At 34.6% G+C, this 19,390-nt stretch overlaps 1 protein-coding gene across 2 annotated transcripts; it reads right to left on the bottom strand.

Moving 5' to 3' along the window:
* Window positions 1–656: 656 nt before the first annotated feature.
* On the bottom strand, window positions 657–10,553 carry LOC142519089 (U-box domain-containing protein 33-like). Of its 2 annotated transcripts, XM_075621993.1 has the most exons (9): window positions 9,980–10,553; window positions 9,474–9,595; window positions 9,088–9,209; window positions 5,721–5,825; window positions 5,059–5,527; window positions 4,791–4,928; window positions 3,920–4,450; window positions 1,340–2,098; window positions 666–1,007 (listed from the first exon to the last, which is right to left on the bottom strand). In XM_075621993.1, the coding sequence occupies exons 1-9, from the start codon at window positions 10,266–10,268 to the stop codon at window positions 825–827; spliced, it is 2,718 nt and encodes a 905-aa protein (XP_075478108.1). In that variant the 5' UTR covers window positions 10,269–10,553; the 3' UTR covers window positions 666–824. The 2 variants fall into 2 exon arrangements, with proteins under 2 accessions (XP_075478109.1, XP_075478108.1); XM_075621994.1 differs by lacking the exon at window positions 1,340–2,098 and having other exon boundaries at window positions 657–1,007.
* Between the last annotated feature and the right edge of the window lie 8,837 nt (window positions 10,554–19,390).

The following is a 19,390-nucleotide window of genomic DNA, read 5'->3' on the forward strand; positions in this document are numbered from 1 at the left end:
CCGTGTAGATCAATTTAAAATATTTAAAGATTCTAGAGTTTAAAATTCCAGCTCGGGCAGAGCCATATTTCTGGCTCCGCCACTGTATGTATATACATGTGTATATATTTCATGCATTAAATCTAGCATCTATTTTGTAGGACAGAACCCAATCAATCCAAAAGGGGTGGCAATGGCAGCCACTCCATCTGCAAGAGTCTCTTTTCCATTAATGGGTGAAAAAGCAAGATGCCTAACTCAATAAATCTATTTCCTCAAAAAAAAAATAAAATTATACAAAATTTAACATTATTTAAATTTAGTATTGAAATTCAAATGTTTGAAAATAACAAGGATGTTTTAGGCATTGCATCTTCTATAGAATAACATATGTTTCTTAACAAATAATATAATAAAGATTTAATTTTTTAAAGTCTGTGTTTCTTTCCTTGCAACCCAATCAAAGCCGACGTAAATTGTTCTAGTACAATAATTATTTTTTTTGGATAGAGCAATCGAAACTTGACGTTTGAGCCATTTTACGATTTAAAATATTTAAATTTCGTCGTCATCACCAACTATAATTTATTGTAAAGTAACAAAGGCTCAGTTTTACCTAAATCATTTGGATGTCATCTTTCCGTTATGTAGAACAAATAGCTGAAATAAGATATATAATAAAAAGACAATCTCATAAGTTTATTTCAGTCTTCAACAATTTGTTCTTTACATTCAAAAGATGACGAAATCTAGTTGCACTTCGGTGCCAAATATATTACATTACAGAGACCGCGTTTGTAGTCAAGTGGTTTCATCCGCCAGATTAGAAGAATCTTTACGGTGCTTCAATGTTGGTGTAGCCACTCTTGTATTGCTGATCGGAGAGCATGGTTAGGCACGACGTTGTTGTGCGGCAGCTTGAGGTTTGTCATGGGGGATGTATCGTGGCCACTCTCCAGCCAACCTTTGAGTGCTTCCGCCTCGTAAGTGAACCCATCAGCTGCAACCACCGGATCTTGCATGATTTCCTGCAATCCCAATGTATCTATGTTACAGAACCAATATATATTTGGCTTAGAATACACTTTACGAACATACAGAGGACATTTACTCGCTATCGGAGGCGGACTGAAATACCTTGAAGAGGCGTGTTATATATATATAACTTATTAATAGCGATCTATTTCCATAAACTCGAGTTTTTCTACTTGCTGATAAATACAACAATTACAAAAAAAAAAAAATGAGGTGGAAATCCCAGGATGCTAATGTGCAAGAGCGACTCTATGGGATTGTACCCTATTATTCAAGAACTCAGCCACTAATGGAGGAATATTAGAAAACTAAAAATTATACCAACCTGAAAGATGGGGCAAACAAAATAGGATGGAAACTGGCTATATTCTTCGTAACCAACCCGAAAAGATGAAGCACTGCTGGACACTCTCATTGGTTCGAGAATCCTCCACACCTCAGTATAAAGATCGGGCCGACCCTTACGGTTCATGTCAGCACAACTTATAGCCAGGTGAGCCAACTGTTTTGCCTGCACAAATGGCCAGTCCCCAGCTGTTGAATCCAACAAATTATTCAAATTCTCCTGATCTAATGCATACTGAACTTCTTTAACTATTCCTAATCCCGGTCTTCCAGTTAACAGCCGTAATAAAATGATACCAAATGAATATACATCCGACTTTGAAGTGATCTCTCCTGTTGCAAGAAACTCAGGGTCCATGTACACGAAAGTCCCCTTTGGATCAGTTCTGCAAAATAGTGTATTGTTGCCTGAAAGTTCCTCTCGTGGGAGGATACGACATATTCCAAAATCGCCAAGTTTGCTGACAAAGTTGGCATCAAGTAAAATATTAGCGGGTTTCAGATCACCATGGATGACTCCCCGGGGGCGGCAAGAATGTAAAAAGATGAGAGCAGAGCATAACTCGGTAGCAATACGGATTCTAGTTTGCCATTTCAATGGTGGCGTATTGTTCTTGCAGTTGAGACGATCTTCGAGGCTACCATTTGGAAGATACTCGTAAATGAGAGCCCAAGTTTCTGGGCAGGCCCCTATCAAAGTGACAATATTCGGATGCCTCAACTTGCTCAAGATATTTACCTATGTAAGATTATGAGAAGTAATATGTAACAATTCAATCAGCATGAAGATTATAACTTTTGCATGGCAAGACGTGGGTAATGGAATTTAAAGAGTAAAATGCCAACAAGAAGGTTCCAAAAAATCCCACTGGAAACATTGTTAACTAGTCCTTTTTTGTGTATAAAACACGTTCAAACAGAAATTAGCTAACAGAGATTAGCCCGTATTAGGAGGTTAGCCCACAATACCAACACAGCCAAGATATTTTCCAATAAATAGAAGGGACTCAACCGGAACCTCTGAAATGTTAAGGGCTTTGTTTTGTAAAGCAGTATAAATCTTTTATCAAAATCCAATATGGGATATGGTATTAATGACATTTGGTGTGATACATAGAACACCCCTTTCTCATATCAAATATGAACAGAAAATTTTAGCAGAATACAAGTCGCACTTAAGAATCACATTTTGTTGGATAAATGAAGAAGATAAAAGAAGAGAAAGAGTAAGGAGGGGTGAATGAAAAAGGGATCGTGAGTTGTCCCAAATGTGAGTTGTCCCACATTGAGAAAAAAGCCAATCAAGTCTCCCTAATAAGCTCCAAGTTGAGTTAAAGGGTTGGGCCTTAAGGGATACCAGTAGTTTTTAGAAAGAGGCTGTGTCTCGGTGAAACGCTCGCGCGCGGCTAGCCGGCCTGGCCTTTGACCAATATTAATCTTTTTGTCGGTGCGGGGTGGTCTTCTCGCGCGGGTGCACGGACAGAACAACGTGCGCAGCTGCACGCGCTGCGCTGTTTCTGAAACTCTTGGCTACAAATGCATCTACTCAAGGCTGCCTTTTGCACCAAACATTGTCCCTTGACTCCTCGCAGAGAGTTGTGACTCTTCTTCGCATCCGGTCCGTAAAAACGTGTCTCTTCGACGCACCCGGTGATCTATAAATAATTCCCATCAGCTATTTTCGAAGGTGCTGATCATTTTCGCTGCATTACTTCTTGCCATATTGTTGCACTTATTTTCATCTCATATTTGAAAGCTACTGCATATCTTTGTTCGCTGCTCTCGAGATTTTGAAGTGCTGCAAAGTTTTGACTTGAAGTCGTTGTATCTTGGGGACGATTGCCTGCAACGTATAGCACTTTATACGGGCAATTTCGTCTTGCGGAGAAAGGAAGATCCTTGCCTCGACTTGCTGTTTACGTATTTGTTCAGAAACGAGAGAAAGACCACAAACACATTTTACATGCAGATCTTCTATGTTTGGTAATAGTTTAAAAGAGATAAACTTTTGGCCGAACCACTCAGGCAAACCTCAAGTCAAGAAACTCAAAAACCTAAAGGTGTGATATTACACACGCAAGATATAGCTACATGATGATTTGATAAAAATATATAGCTACATTTGGTAAAATTGGGAAGTGAAAATGAGTGTCGGAAGAATCCATTCTAAGGCTCTTTACCGTAACTTCCAACAAATGGAAGAAAAGGGTTAAAGCTATCAAACCCCACCTGCACAAGAAAGAGTGTGGTGGGATGAAGAAGCATTTTTTAATAAAAATGTTTCTCTTACAAAAGTTGATGTTTAGTCGGGCTTTTATAACTTCATAAGAACTTTAACATGTCGATCAAGAACCCAAATATTATGGCTTTAGAGCTTCAGTGTCAGCTCTTATTCAAATATTCTTTTTAAAGAACAAATTCTAGATGCTGCCTTTTTCTCAAAACAAAAAAACACATAAAAATCCCAAGTAAACAATTTTTTTTTAAAAAAACTTAATGCTTCCATCTAAATCACAGAATTTGACTGGTGGTGAGTAAGACTCTTGGTCTAACGACTTACCTCCTGTTGAAATTCAAGAGGCCCTTGCAGGCTATCCGGATGCAGCATTTTTATTGCAACTTGAGTGTTCCGAAGCTTCCCTTTATAAATACATCCATAACCTCCTTCACCAATCTTCGTCGTTTGGTTAAAGTAGTCCGTTGCCTCTTCAATTTCTGAAAATGAAAATTCAGAGAAGAACTGGGATACAGATGAGCTCGACGCCTCCTCAGATTGGTTTTTCCTAAGCTCCTCAGCTACCCTCAGAGCATGATCTAGCTTGACTTGCAAGTCATCTCTTTCCGTCTTGTATTTTTGCAATAGGCCAACAGCTGAGAACATTTTTCCTTTCAACTCCTCCACCATCTTATCAGAATTTGCATTTTGATGTTCCAGGGAGGATTGCTGTTCTTGGGCGGATCTGAGCTCTTCTGAGACTTCACGTAGTTGGCGTTTTATGATTTCAATTTCTAACCTCCCTCGTGCTAAATTTTCTTCAATCTCTCTCCTGTGTCTTAGCTCCTCGGTATACATGGCTTCAGATACCTTGGCCTATAATTTGAATACAATAACATCAGGTATATAGTCATGTAATTCATGGTCAAATATTAGATTACTAGATAGAAAACTACTGCAAAAGGGATGATAAAAATTTGGAATCTGAGTTTAACAATACAAACTCTTAAAGACAAGGGTTTGAGCAATCTGTCTATCTAAATGCAGTGAGATTTAGCAAGCAAGTACAATAAGTGACCAATGTATACCAACTATAAGAAACATCTTACAAAGAGAGAATATAGAAACATTGATGCATATTTCTGTATGATGGTTCAATTCCTTATAGTTAAAAAAGAAATGGACACAAACAAAGGATAAGTGGTTGAAATGTTACTCTGTGAATTGCATCAATGGCATCCTTTTCAGCATTTTTCAGTCTAATTGATTCCTCAGACACTTCTCTCTGAGAACTTTCTGCTTCAGCTAAAAATTGCTCAAGCTTCACATGAAGTTCATCATTCATATTCTCTTCCTGATTAAGTTTATCAACCAATGAATATAGATACAAAAAAGCATTAAAAGTACTGGAAAGAAACCGTGGTTTGATCATATTTTCCTGATGAATTATGAGTCATTATACATATATATAACAAAAAACTCACTTTCAGTGGTGGTGATGTACTTGTTTTTGCATTGGAATTGGGTGCTGCAGAGGAGTGACGATAATCTCTGTTAGTCTGCTCAAACATAGGAAACTCAGAACCAAGTACACTCCCCTCCCTATTTGGAAAGGAAACTAAGGGCGAATCCTCGATTATTTCACTGGAGGACGATGATACGCGTGACTCTACTGGAGGGCTACTCCTCGAGACATTGTCCGAATCAATGGTCCCTTCTGGATTGCTACGCAGAGAAGCACCTCCAGAGCCGGAGGACAGTGCAGATAGTTGCTTCTGATGATGGACAGACTTGAACCTACGATAGTTCAGTAACGAACCCCATGAATTTACCCGACCCTTTTTCCCTTCTGTAACTGAGACTGATCTTAAGGCTGGTGTGGCCTCCATATTGGGACTTGCTTGAAAAGGAGGAGAATATTCCTCTCCAATAACACCCCCTAATTTACTTTCCCTGTATGAATTTAAATCACAGAATAATTCATCAAAGATGATGGTAATACGTCTTATCAATTAGAAATCAAGTGCTGCAAAATATTTTCCCCGTTGTCAATGAAGTTTGGAGTCGGATATCATCTACTTCTATATAGTTTCAAATGGTAATTCAGAAAGAGCAGAGAGTATGATAGGTACTGCGTATAGCGCACCTGGTATGTATAAGGTTTCCTTTGCATACAAACCAAATTTGACAGGAAGGAGGTGCTTCTCGGCTCACGTGGATTGCTTTCCTGGACCTGGGTCTCGTCATTTTGCTGCAAGGTTTAACAAAATGGTGAAAAGCCGCGTTGATGGAGTAGCTATAGGAGGAACAAGTGAGTATCTGTTAGTGTGCAGAGAAACACGAAGCCACATAGGAGTACATTGTCTGCCATCAACTTTTCAAGTCTACAAGAGCTAACAAGTTGGAGCATATCTACTAGAAGAAACTACTAATACATAGAGTATACTGATCATAATCAGAAAACAGAAGTGTTCCACAGTTACCAATAAAGAGTGTGCTGAACTGTAGTCTCTTTCCCTTAAATTAAAGGACCAGTTCTCAGAAAATGTAAAGCTATTCTTCTGAGGCCCGATTCAATTAATCCGCAGAAAATATAGATTTTGAACCCAATCATTAAAACTTTCTCCCATGATCGACTGTGAGTGCAACAGTATGATATGATAATTATCTTCTATGTTGCATGGATATAGGTACCGAGATCGTATATATAAATTTAGTATTAAAATTGTAGAATATTTATATAAATATATTGTAGAAATATATATATACTTATTTATGTAAATATATATAGTGCAATAATCTAAAAAGAAAAAAAAATCAATTTTTTTTGCCAAAAAACGTGTCCGCAGCGTGTCTTTGCGTGTCCGACTTGTCAACCCTGAAAAAATCAACGACACAGATGCCGTATACGACACGTGTATCCGCGTGTCGTATTCGTATCCGTGTCGTATTCTTGTTCGATACTTTAATTTTTTTTAAAGATGTCTGTACTACATAGATCACCCTTCATCCGGCTTTCCCTGCCTGGCTGCCTTGCATTTAAGTACAAAATTATAATCGAGTCATATTTCATGAGGTTGGTGGTTTAGAAAAGATGGTAGTTTTTGGGCACCTGCTGCCAAATACTCCACCAATATGAGCATGTACAGATTGGATATTAATCCCGAACCTACACCCCAATTTCCGGTTTACTCATGAATGGAGGTTACAACTATTGTTAAATCATCTTCGTACACTCGAGCTTTCTTCTCTATCTACAAATCAAACCACCCTTGGTACACATCCAGCAGACAAAACCACACTAACAGTCCCTTGGGTCAAACTTAATACCTTTTCTTCACAATCTCAGCCAAGAGCAAGGCTCTACAGCAACTCAACTAGCATTTACTCCACATTCAAGAATATTGCAAAATTAGATAACTTGCTAGAAAATTCTATTGGAGTAGATGTCCTGAGAGCCAACGGTTGGCTAATGAATTAACAGTCTTTATTTTAATATAACTTACGTTTCATGGTTTCATTTTACTTTATCTCTATACACATGCAATCTGCATAGATAAAGTCCTTGATTATACTTTAAAACAAATGAATCGTAATTTGATCTTGAAACTCATTTGTAAACAATGTATATTCTAAATTCGTTCTTAGTAGATTCAGCCGCCTAAAAACAAAGATAAAGGTCGGTTGAGCTTGAGACTAGCATCTGTGAGTTGTGTACAGTGTTTCATGGTAAGGGTATAGAGATATTAAATCATGCAGACGAGTAATCATATGATGATTGTACCGAACAACCCTCCCTCGGATTTTCCAAGTGGTTATCATTTATCGAGAGGAAAAGTTTGTGGTTGTGATTGTACATGATTAGTCCTTACGACCCAAAACAACACTGAGGCTCTACATTACTAGGATTATGATTTGACTCGTTTACCGACTCCGCGAAGGTCACAAGGTGGCGATGTTGCGTGCAATTGCGAAGTGTGTAGGAGCCAGTGCATTGCAGTCGGGAATTCACTATTTATCTACGGGTGTTGATATCCTATGTGATCTAGCGAAATGACAGTGCATTAAATCTCTGGCCAGAGTGTGAGATATACATTAGGAAATGAGTTCTCTAGTTGTTCATGCGATGACACTATTAATATTTCATGATTGTATCACATAGGTATCGAATCTGATATGCAACCCTCCATGAACCAATGGTTATATATCCGATCGGGATATATGAGATGAATGAACCGTACTATATGTTAATCATAACAGATTGGTTCTTGCAAGCACTATCAGTGATACCTAGGGAATTATGAGACGATGCTACTAGATGCTCTTACCATGATTCGATGGGTTTAATAAAAAATTGATTTATGACATCCTCATGATCAAATGTTGGTGTATGGAATGTGGCAATTTAGGGTAAGCCCGAATAAAAAAAATGTCTCGAATCACAAAGAGTTGTGAACTCGCGATTAGTTGTATCCATGAACCATTGAGGGTCACACAAGCACTGGATCATTTGTTCCTGTTGAGAGAATAAATTCAAGGAGTTGAGTTTATATAAAATTACGAGACAATAAATTCAAGGAGTTGAATTTATGATAATTAAATTTGGAGATAGTAAATTAAAGTAGTTAAATTTATAAAATTTGAGAATTTAAATTATTGACTCAAATGTTGAGTTTATTAAAAATTAATTAATTGTAGGTGGAATACATAATGGGCTTGTAGGATTATATGTCCAACATGCAAATTAATTAAAGTTTTAATGGACTTCAATATATTAATTAAACTAGTTGGGCTAGTCCAATTAATTAATCAAGCCTATTAATGTTAATTAAGGAATCATTGACCCATAATTAAAGAAATTAGGTCGAGGATACACTTTTAAGTAGGAGACAAAGAACCATAGCCTCCACTCTTGGTTTTTCGAAAATCCCCTCCCTCAAGCTCTCCAAAATTTCGTCCAACCTCAAGAAAAATAAGGGTTTGAGCCGCCTCTCGATTTTTGATCTCCAACGAAAAAAATCTCTTCTAAATTTCTAGTTCAATGTAAAAGAGAAACAATTGTTCTAGTCGTGGATTTGATAGGATGATTGAAGAAAGAATTTCAAGAAGAACGTTCGTAGGGAATATTACAAAAGCTATATCCACTGACCCCGGAATAGTTGGAGTCGAGTGAATTATTCACTAAAGGTAAATTTATTTACACCCTATGCATGTTCTTAGTGTTTAAGCCATGCGAGTGTCCAAAGGACAATGTTTGAATGTCAAATAAAATTTTAAAACTTCCACTGTGTTTTGAACACGAGGAAAACCGATTACCCCACAAATTCGTCTAGATCACTACTTACGAACATGTAACAACTCCCCCTTCCACAATGGTGTGTGAAGCTACATCCTTAGTTACCAGAATATGTATTGCAAGTAATAAGACAACAATTACAAAGCAATTGCATAAATTAGAAAGGTCAGTTTTTTGTTATTCACACTAAGAAATCACAAATTTTATGACACTGTACCTAGAATAAGATTTATTTGCTGCAGCTCCCATGACTAGGCACTTAATACCATGATCGTGTATGAGCTGCACAATGCCCTTCTCAGGAGACTCCATCTCTATACATAGTTTCTCAGCTCTTGCCTGCATAAGAAACAACATGAATTATTTCAAAAGGAATGAAAATCGAGTTGGGAGGATTAAACTGCAACTGAAGTAGAATCAAAGTTTGGAATATTTTTATGTAAAAAAGGATTAAAAAAAAGGTCTATGAATACATCTCCCTTGGCTGTTACATGTTCATATATATTGCGAGTGTGAGAGATTACTATGACAGAGTAACATAATAATTGGAGAATACAATGAAATTGCCTGGAAATATTTCAGGAAAAAAGGTCATTACATTACCCCTACTCTCTCACAAGCTCGAATATATTTGTCCAAAGTTTTCTGCAACTGTTGTCTCTCATCTTCATGATATGCTTTCACTTGTTCTTCTTCCAGAAGGCTTATTGGCATTGTCGTACCCACTGTAAACCAAAACGAGACATACTTAAATTGACAGAAATCAACACAAAACATCTTACGACAAGATTTCTCGAGAAAGTCACAATTAATATGATAGCCATAGACCGGATGTATTAAAAAAAATAATCAAACTTAATATGCGTTTTTTAAAAATGTTCCTAGTTTCCTGGATAAATGCACACACAACCACAATATATTCATTAATCTTAAAGAAATAATAATCAAGATTCAAGCCAGTCAATAATAATTTTCACAAAAATAATTAATAATCACACACACACACACAAGATGAAACTAAATCAAAATCCCATTACAAAAGACGAAAATAACATAAAAGAAAAAATAAAGCCGATACGTAATTCACTACTGATAATCACAGCACTAACTCATGGGTATTTTCTGGGCAGGTTGGTGAACATGAAGTACACAGATTTTCATCCCTTTACAATTATCAACTGCATACGTCAAAACTGAGCCACCCTCCTTCACATCTTTTCCCAGAGCCACAAACAAAACTTCTTCCTCCACCACTGCAGACGGCGGCGCTACAGTCTCCACCTCTGTAATTTCACCAAGGCCACTAATACTGCCGACACTCTCCAAATTCATCCGAGTAATATTGATCTCTGAGCACCTTAATTTTCTGGCGGGCGGTGGAAGTTCCACCACAGCCATCTCAAGAACCCTTTAACATCAAACTTCAGCTAATTTTCCACCCATTAGCGGAATCCGAAAAGGGATATGCCATGAAAAATTTAATCTTGGTAGGTGGATGGTGGTTTCTGCAAAAGGGTTTGTTTGTCTTGTGGTATATAGCGTTATACGGCAACTACTATTATGGACAGGGAGCTTTACGATGACCAAATCAATATAAAGGGGAGATTTGTCGGGAAATCGCAGCAGAAATTGTTGGAGTGGGGGATGATTTTGTATGCCATTCATGAATTTGAGTCATAGAGGGCGTCTAGTACCGTACTAACCAAGTAAGAAGCTTCCTAATCATGAGTTGGCTGGATAGAGTGATCGTTCGTCTTCTTTCCCAGCTAAAAAAAAATATAGTTTTTTACTTATTTTAAAAAATATTAGTTTCTTCCTTATTTTGTATTTAAAAAATTTAACTTTTTGTCTATTTTTTCCTTATATGTTTTAATATTATTGTATTTAAAATCTATTACAATTAATATTAAATTAAAGTATTATAAATGTGAAATCTTCTTAATGAAATTTAACCCAATAACATGAAATACTTTAAATTGTACAAATGACTCCATCAAAATACACACTTAGATTTTTAGTTAAGTTATTTCTTCTCAAAGCTTATTTTGTGCAAAAATCATTTATGCTATAACAATTTAAAAAGTAAAAATTAAATAAGTAAGTCTCTCGTGAGATGGTCTCACAGATCTTTATTCGTGAGACGGAACAGTCATGCCTATATTTACAATAAAACTAATATTTTTTTATGGGTAACCAAAATAAAAGATCTGTCCAACAAAATTGATATATGAGACTGTTTAAATAGTCAAAGGGTATACATGATACATCTATAATTAGTCATGCTCCATAAATCTATAAATAAATCTTTTATTGCTCAAAACCAAATATTCAAGGAAATTTGTTGCAATATTAAAGAATCTCAACATTTATGAAAAATTAATAAAAATGACTTTAGAAAAATGCTCTCTTCTATTCGAGGAAAGACTATATAATTCAACTCTCATAAATACAAAATTTAAAAACCTAATTTATTTGAAATTTGACAAAAACAATTGATTTCATCAATAGTCCACGCGAATATAGTCCACGCGGTGAGAAAGGAATATACCAAAGCCCACAACAGATTCCATCTATTAAATCGATATCAATCATATTATAAACCTTGTCCATCATCACAAGAAAGGTGAGTTTTGTTTTGTTAGCAAACATATATTTGTCTTCCACTAAATCACGGAGGAATTTTTCTAACGTGTTTATGTACTCACTCACACGTACCTTAAAATACTTCCTAGAGTTTACCCATCTCGAAATTTGTCTCAAATCAAACACACTTAGTTTTGGAGTTCTTAAGTGATGAGCTCCCGAAAAGAAGATATATTTTCTTGATATGAGTATTACCTATCGAATTCTTTAAGTATTCCTCAACTGCACAATCTCATACTTGAACAGTTTTTGGAATCTCTCTCCTTCCGGTGTGAGATCAATTCATTTATGTTCTTCTTCACCCAGGGGCAAAGCAATGATTTATAAGTACATGGGGCTGACTTCATCATGTGTTAGACAATAATAAGTTCAGTCAAAATTTAACCAAATTTTCTGAAATCAAATTAACCGAACTTTTTTTCAACAAACCGAACCGACCACTGAACTTTACTACGAAAACTTAACAAATCAAACAGAAAAAATCGGTGATTTCGGTCAATAACAATTAACAGAAATTTAAATTTTAAAAAAATATTCAAGTTTCAAAAAAGTGCAATATAAAATTTGGATTAAATAAATTTAAATTTTATTTATTAAAAAAATATTTTTAAGTGTATTTTTATTCTCCAATATATTTTATTAAAAATTTAATATTTATATCTTTATAAACTTTATTGGAAAATCTAATAATATTAATTTTATTTATAAAAGTTCAGTTTGTTAGGTTAACTGAAGTTTTATATTAATAACTGAAATCGAACCGAAGTAACCTATATTTTTTAAAATTTAAACCGAACTTCCGAATAAATCGAATATAGGACCAATCGCTTGCCACTTTACCAAAAGCTATAGCTGTTGGTAATAGTGCACTCAAATATTTTAAACCGCACAACATCAAAAGCATCACGGTTCGATCGCTCTATCCAGTGGGACAATTATTGCATCTCAACACCGAACTGAATTTTCAAATTAATTCAGTTTGGTTTGTTATTTTGGTTGAAATCAATATTTTGTTCACTCACATACTGTAATTGATGTTTGTCTGTTATTTGTTGATATATGCTCTTTTAATTTAAAATAACTTGATAGTTTTTCTTTTCTTCATCTCTGAGTTGTCTAACTAGAAAAATTCAATTATCCCAAAAATTTACAACAAATAATTATTTTTCAAATTTTATAATTATTCAATTTTTGGATATTATAAATAGAAAAATCACAATACAAGTCCAATAATAATTGCACACCAATAATCATCAAACATTTCAAGCAATTCATTATAATTTCAAAAATCTGCAACAATATATTTTTAGGGTAAAAATTTAAACTCCAAAATTCACATACATCATAAATCAATATTATTGCAACTCGAATAATCACAACTAAATATTCAATATAATTTTAGAGTTGTCGAATTTTTATCTCAAAGTCGCATAATTTTATAACATACGATAATAAACTAACTAATACACAGTAATAAAGTATGATTTGTGAGAGTTGTTTTATTTTTAATTTTTAAACATAAGACTAAAAAAATTAAAACTAATGAATTTTTTTTGTTATACTTGGGCTGAAAAAAATTTTAAAATTAAAACTACTAATTTTTTTTTAAAGGTGGGGCTGGAGCCACCTTTAAAAGCCTGCCAAGAGCCGCTTATTGTCTTACGCGACGGGAGGTCATCCGGGAGATCATCAAGGCCGACCTCCCAAAACACCATCATTGCGCAGAATATACAAGGCCAATCTCCCATGCCGACCTCCCAAGAGATTCCGTGGCTGACCTCCCAAGAGACCCGAGCCGACCTCCCATATGGTGTTATCGTGCCGATTGAACATGTGTCGGCCGACCTCCCAAGCCGAGCCTCCATGAGGTCAAGGGCAGCGAACAAGCTCATATCTACGTGAGCTCTTACCTCGACATTGACGGATAGCCCACAGAAATCCAGCCCAAAAAGGTAAAGCCCATTATGATCAACCAAATCTTTGCAGGATCTAACCAAATATACAAGATATAACCAAATCTTTTACAAGATTCTGAGGATCTAAATCTACCAAATCAGGACTTTATTTCTCTCTTATAAATACCATGTTTCGTTCATTGTTTATTCATTCATATATTCATATTTTCTCAGCACACACATTACCTTTTCTATTATCTGACTTGAGCGTCGGAGGGGCTACGCCGGAACAACCTTCCAGCCCCTTCTTAACGTTCTTGTTTGTGCCTCCAGATTCCGAAGGTCCGATCCGAGCTCCCAAATCGAAGATCCGACCTCCCAGCTACTTTTCAAAGGTCTGATCCGAGCTCTCCAAGCGAAAGTCCGACCTCTCAACTGGCATCCCGGATTTCAGCAGGAAATATAAAAAAATGATGGCCGACATGCTAGTTTCATCAGTTATCCATTTGTTGTCATGAGTCCCTTTATGTGGTTGTTTCTTCTGCACTCAGTAGCTAATGCATGGAAAAAAGTGGTGTTTCTGTCTCCATGGCTGAGCCAGTTAGCTCGAGCTCTCTGATTCCAATGAAGTTCATCCTGGTTCGATAATCGTTCAATAGTCGTTTCCAATTCATTTATCCTTTGAAGATTATTACCAATACATTGAGATTCCATTACTTGATTCAGGGTCTTGCGAAGATTATCGATTTTCTGCATCAAGCGATTGAATCTCACTCCGCCCATCTCTTGATATTTCCTTGACAAGCATTTAATTTTGTTGGGACATCTTTGTTCTGTCTAAAAACTACCAACTTTGTCGAAGGGAGGGTGAGAAGTCTTCTCAAAGGAACCATTTGTGTACAAAGAAAAATCTCTTTGGATTCTGCTGTATGCTGGTAAATCCACCAGGATAAAGATTTATTGAGATGGCCCGATGGTCAGATCCATAGAATCAAGATTGGTAACCTCCACGAGTGGATAATGCATCTTCCAAGAAAATTTGCTACAGTAATGATCCAATCGCTCAAGGATAATCAAGATTGGTAACCACCACGTAAAAAATTAATGAGATATTTAATCTTTTGGGACAATTGGAATGACAAAATTGCTGCATCCTGAAATGTTAGATAAGCATCACATATTTAAAAAATGAGCAGGTCTCTTATGAGACGGTCTCACGAATCTTTATCTGTGAGATGAGTCGACCCTATTCATAATAAAAAGTGTTACTCTTAGCATAAAAAGTACAATTTTTCATGGATGACCTAAATAAGATATATGTCTCACAAAATACGACCCGTGAGACCGTCTCACACAAGTTTTTGCCTTAAAAAATAAATAGATATATCTGTTGAAGTAATAAGACTTTGTTTGAATGCGTACTTTAAAACGTTTTTTATATTTTATAATTTTAAAAAAAAACTTAAATATGTGTTTTACTATATTTTTTTTAAAAAATTGTTCTCTGATTATAATATAAAAGAATAACAAATAGATAATTTTGATGTTTTTAAAATAATAAAACACGGGTCAAATGGTTAATAATAACAAACATGAAAAAAATTACAATTTTATAACATAGTTGTCCAAACACATTTTAACACTTCTTCAAATGCATATTTATTCTTAAAACAACTTTTAAAACTATTTATAATATTTTTATTAAAAAAAACTTTTATAACAATGTTTTATAAGTACTTGTCCAAACGAAAGCCCGAAAATTTATCGCGAACTTTCAAAAACTTCTTATAACATGCTTCGAAAATTTGTTGAAATTACGTTGTACACTTCTGAGTTGGAATTAACAGATTTTCTTGGAACAAAAAAAGAAATTCATTCCAAATTTAGAACGAAATTGAGAGGGAAAAAAACTCGTTATATAAACACAATTGTGTGTTAAAAAGCAAGATCCATGTTTCAGTTACTGGGCCACGAGGAGGCCCAACAGCAAAAATGGCCCAAATTGACTTGTCGTATGCAAATGAATCTGAATATCAGCATATGGCCTGCAATGTGGGAATTCTTGCAGAAAAGTAAATCGAATTAGTTTTCATGTCAAACATAATGAACTCATTTCAAATCGGCATTTTCTGAAAATAAAAACTTTAATTAACTCCACAATGATTAAAAGTATTTCATACCAGATCATTTATATATTTCTTTTGGGAAACAATAATGGCTCATACTCGACGGATTGAAACATATTGTTTGAGCTGTTTACAATTTAAAATATTTGAGTTGTATTTTTAGTATTAACTATAACTTTTGATAAAACGACAATGTCTCGATCATACAACTGACATTAGGCATGGTCACTTGTTCCACTCCCATCAATCATAAAGAGTGAAATTACCGAGGAGATTATTGGAAAGTAATAATTGTTTATGTTGGAAAAATGATCGGAACGTGATGTTTGGACATATGTACTGTTTGAAACATTTTAGTTAATCAATTACTATTAGTTATAAATTTTGATAAAGCGATAACTATGGATCCTACAGTTTCAAAAGAGATCTTATCCACCTTGAGAATACTTGATAAATAAACCTTAGGACACAAGGTCCTTTTCCTTGAGTTGATGAGATTGCGTTGATAAATAATATTGTGATTATTAAAATATTTGATGAAGATATGTAATAGTATTGAATAAATAATAAAATATTTGGTTCGATTGATTAATTTTTGATAAAATCTTAAATAACACTTATCCTTTAAAATACTTAATAAATAAAACTAAAGGAAATATATGAAGATAATATTATAATTTTTTTATTTAATGATATGATGTGAAATAAATAATAATTGTAACCAAACCTTTGATTGAAGTAGACTGATCTTTTTCAAATGAAACAAAGCATATGGTTCAAAAAGTCTCCTATGAAAATCTTAATTTTCCATATAAATTTAAGGAAAATGTACCCGTTTCGTTAGCCAAAGAAAATGTGCTTAGTGAGGGGACACACTTTCGGTTAGATTTAATATCAAGTAAAACAACAGTCCGTCCATTCCCAACCGGATGGGATGTTTTCACTTTTGTAGATATTAATAAAGAGTAGGTCTCTTGCGAGACAGTCTCACGAATCTTTATCTGCGAGACATGTCAACCCTACTGATATTCACAATAAAAAGCAATACTCTTAGTATAAAAAGTAATACTTTTTCATTGATGACTCAAATAAGAGATCCGTCTCACAATAAAAAAGCCCCTCGTACTCCTCCTCCCATGTGCCTCTAAACCCAATGTACGTGTTTCCATCTGTCTTTCGTGTCAACTTCTAATCTTGTACGTTCACCAAATCGCTGAAATTTCACTACACGGTTTAATTTTTGTTTTTTGGTTGATGTATCAATGTTACAACTCACGTTCCTTGATATTTTCTTGATCTTGGGCACCTCGTAGTGGAATTATGATGTTAATAAAGTGCAAATAATTGACCTAAAAGACACGTTTGGTAGAAAATTAGTGTGTGTTAGGCAAAGAAATGGTTATAAACACGACTTTGGATCCTCTCATCATCGAGAAATCTTTCCCACCATCCTACAAAAAGCAAAGTACTACAAATATATATACTCCCTTTGGATTCTACCACAAAGACCAACACATACACGAGGAGTTGCAGTTCAATAATTAAAATGCTTCTTCTTCTTCTTCCTTCTTTTTCTTCCTATATTAATAATATTCCATCGGCCAGGGACTACACAACAAAGTCTTGTCTTTTATATAAATATATTCCTAGAGATGATTGAGTGATTCTATTGAAACTAATGAGAATTTAAAAGTTTTTTAAAATATACATGAGAACTCATGTTAGACTGTTTCACGGCTCAACTTTGTGAGATATTCTGACCTAATCCGTGAATAATATTATTTTCCATGTCCAAAGTGTGTCATTCAAATAAAATTATATTACATGAGACCGGAGTTTAGCTTCACAGTCTCGTCCGGGAATTCTCATGCCAGTTGCTCGAGTTTGAGCCCTTCCCACCGCCTAGATTAAATATATATTTTAATAACAAAAATGTTATTTTATTATATGTATGAACCAGATCAATCCGTGATACCAATACACCTGAGACTTACTCTTAAATATATAATCTTTTAATATCCTCTTTACACCATCCCCAATGTTGATATTCATGTATTTGTAAGAAATGTGATTTAACATCGAGTGTTTGCCAAGTTGGTTGTTTTTCATTATTGTGTCCGTTATGTTATATTGCCGTGTCCTGGCCTATTTTTTCCAACTCATAATAAATAAATATATATATATATATAATAATCATATTCAAAGAAGATCACATCCCATTTTATCGATCGTAATTCGTAATAAATGTCACCCTTATCACTAGAGAAAAAAAGAGATCTGTGGCGATTGTAGTGCGATTTTGATATTACTTCCAAATCGTTTATTGAAAAAAATTCAAATTTATATTAAAAAAATAGTATAACTTATAGTTTAATAAATCAATGTATATAAGTTAATTAAAGATCGCGGAATATAAATCCCATAATTTTGTTCCTTGGATCTTTTACGTTCTAATACCACACACGGCATAAAAATTTCTACAATCTCACATATTTGAAATAGATAAATTATTGATCATATCGTAATATTCTTGTTCTCGATGTCTCACTGAGTCCCTAAAGAGTAGTTGACGTGAATATTTATACGTCCACTTGATTTTTTTTTCTTATTTATAAAATTTTAGTTCAACCACTATAAAGAAATGTCTGAAAATTATATATAAATTGAAAACCAACAAATTAAGATTAATACTTTCTTGAGAGGTTATACGATATTTGTTCTGAAATATGGCCTACCTGTTTTATTTAATGTTAAATTAACAACTGTCAATTTTAATTTTTTTTTGAGTTGCGGGAGGAGATTATTATAATTAGATTTCGAACCTGATACCTCATCCTAAACTTGGAATCTTGATGTCAGATGACTTCTATGTCTTCGGCAAGAACCGACAATCTTAAAAACCTGTTTTTTTTTTTTTTTATTATTGTAATCCCTTGAAAATAAAATAAGTTTTCACATGAAGAAAACAATTAAGAGGAGAGAGAAGCATATCCTACGGAGTGAGAAAAAAATAAATAAATTTGGGGATAAAGTTCGCGTAGAAGCTAAGTAGTGATGTTATTTGGGTATTTTGAGTAAACTTTAACACGTATTGTTAGATTATCATATATATATATATATATATTAAGAGTAGGTCTCTTGTGAGACGGTCTCACGAATCTTTATCTGTGAGACGGATCACTCCTACCGATATTCACAATAAAAAGTAATATTTTTTTATTGATGACCCAAATAAGAGATCCGCCTCACAAAATACGATTCGTGAGACCGTCTCACACAAGTTGTTGTCATACATTAAATGCATTTTTTTATGGACTAATGTGTTTGTTTTGATTATCATAAAATGTTTACTACATTGGTAATCAATTTTAATAATATGAGGTTGCTGCTTAAAACAAAATTAGAACAAGAAATGATAGAGACATTTTCTGAGAAGATTAATGATGAACACAACCCAACTCATATTTAGAGAACCTTTATAGAGAATGCCCGTGGTATTGGAATCCAATTTTCTTAGGGTCGATGCAACAATCTAATTGTGCTTCACGGTTGTCTTAGCAGCCGATGAAGCGACTCTTGATCATAACCGATATGTCGAACAACTTAGATTGGTTTCAAGCACGGAAGATGTTCAAGCAGATTCAACAAATATAAGTAAACTGATGAACTGTTGATTCTAAAAGAAGACTTCGAATTATGCAATCCCGTTGTACAATTTTACTTCATATCTTTCCAATGATTCCGTACCATCGTCTAAAAAGTATCCAATATACTTTGCAATTTTATTGTAACCGTAATAAATGATTTTGTCTTTTCTTCACAACGGCTAAAAGAACAAGTCATCGGTTCTTGATTT

This window comes from Primulina tabacum, chromosome 11 (genome assembly GCF_025594145.1).
Source record: "Primulina tabacum isolate GXHZ01 chromosome 11, ASM2559414v2, whole genome shotgun sequence".
NCBI classification, from domain to species: domain Eukaryota; kingdom Viridiplantae; phylum Streptophyta; class Magnoliopsida; order Lamiales; family Gesneriaceae; genus Primulina; species Primulina tabacum.

Coding starts and splice junctions, on each gene's coding strand:
- LOC142519089 (XM_075621993.1), bottom strand. CDS start 10,268: ATGGCTGTGGTGGAACTTCCACCGCCCGCCAGAAAATTAAGGTGCTCA. Junction 4,929..5,058: donor GTACATCACCACCACTGAAA/GTGAGTTTTTTG, acceptor AAACTTAATCAG/GAAGAGAATATGAATGATGA. Junction 2,099..3,919: donor CTCTTGAATTTCAACAGGAG/GTAAGTCGTTAG, acceptor AATCTTACATAG/GTAAATATCTTGAGCAAGTT.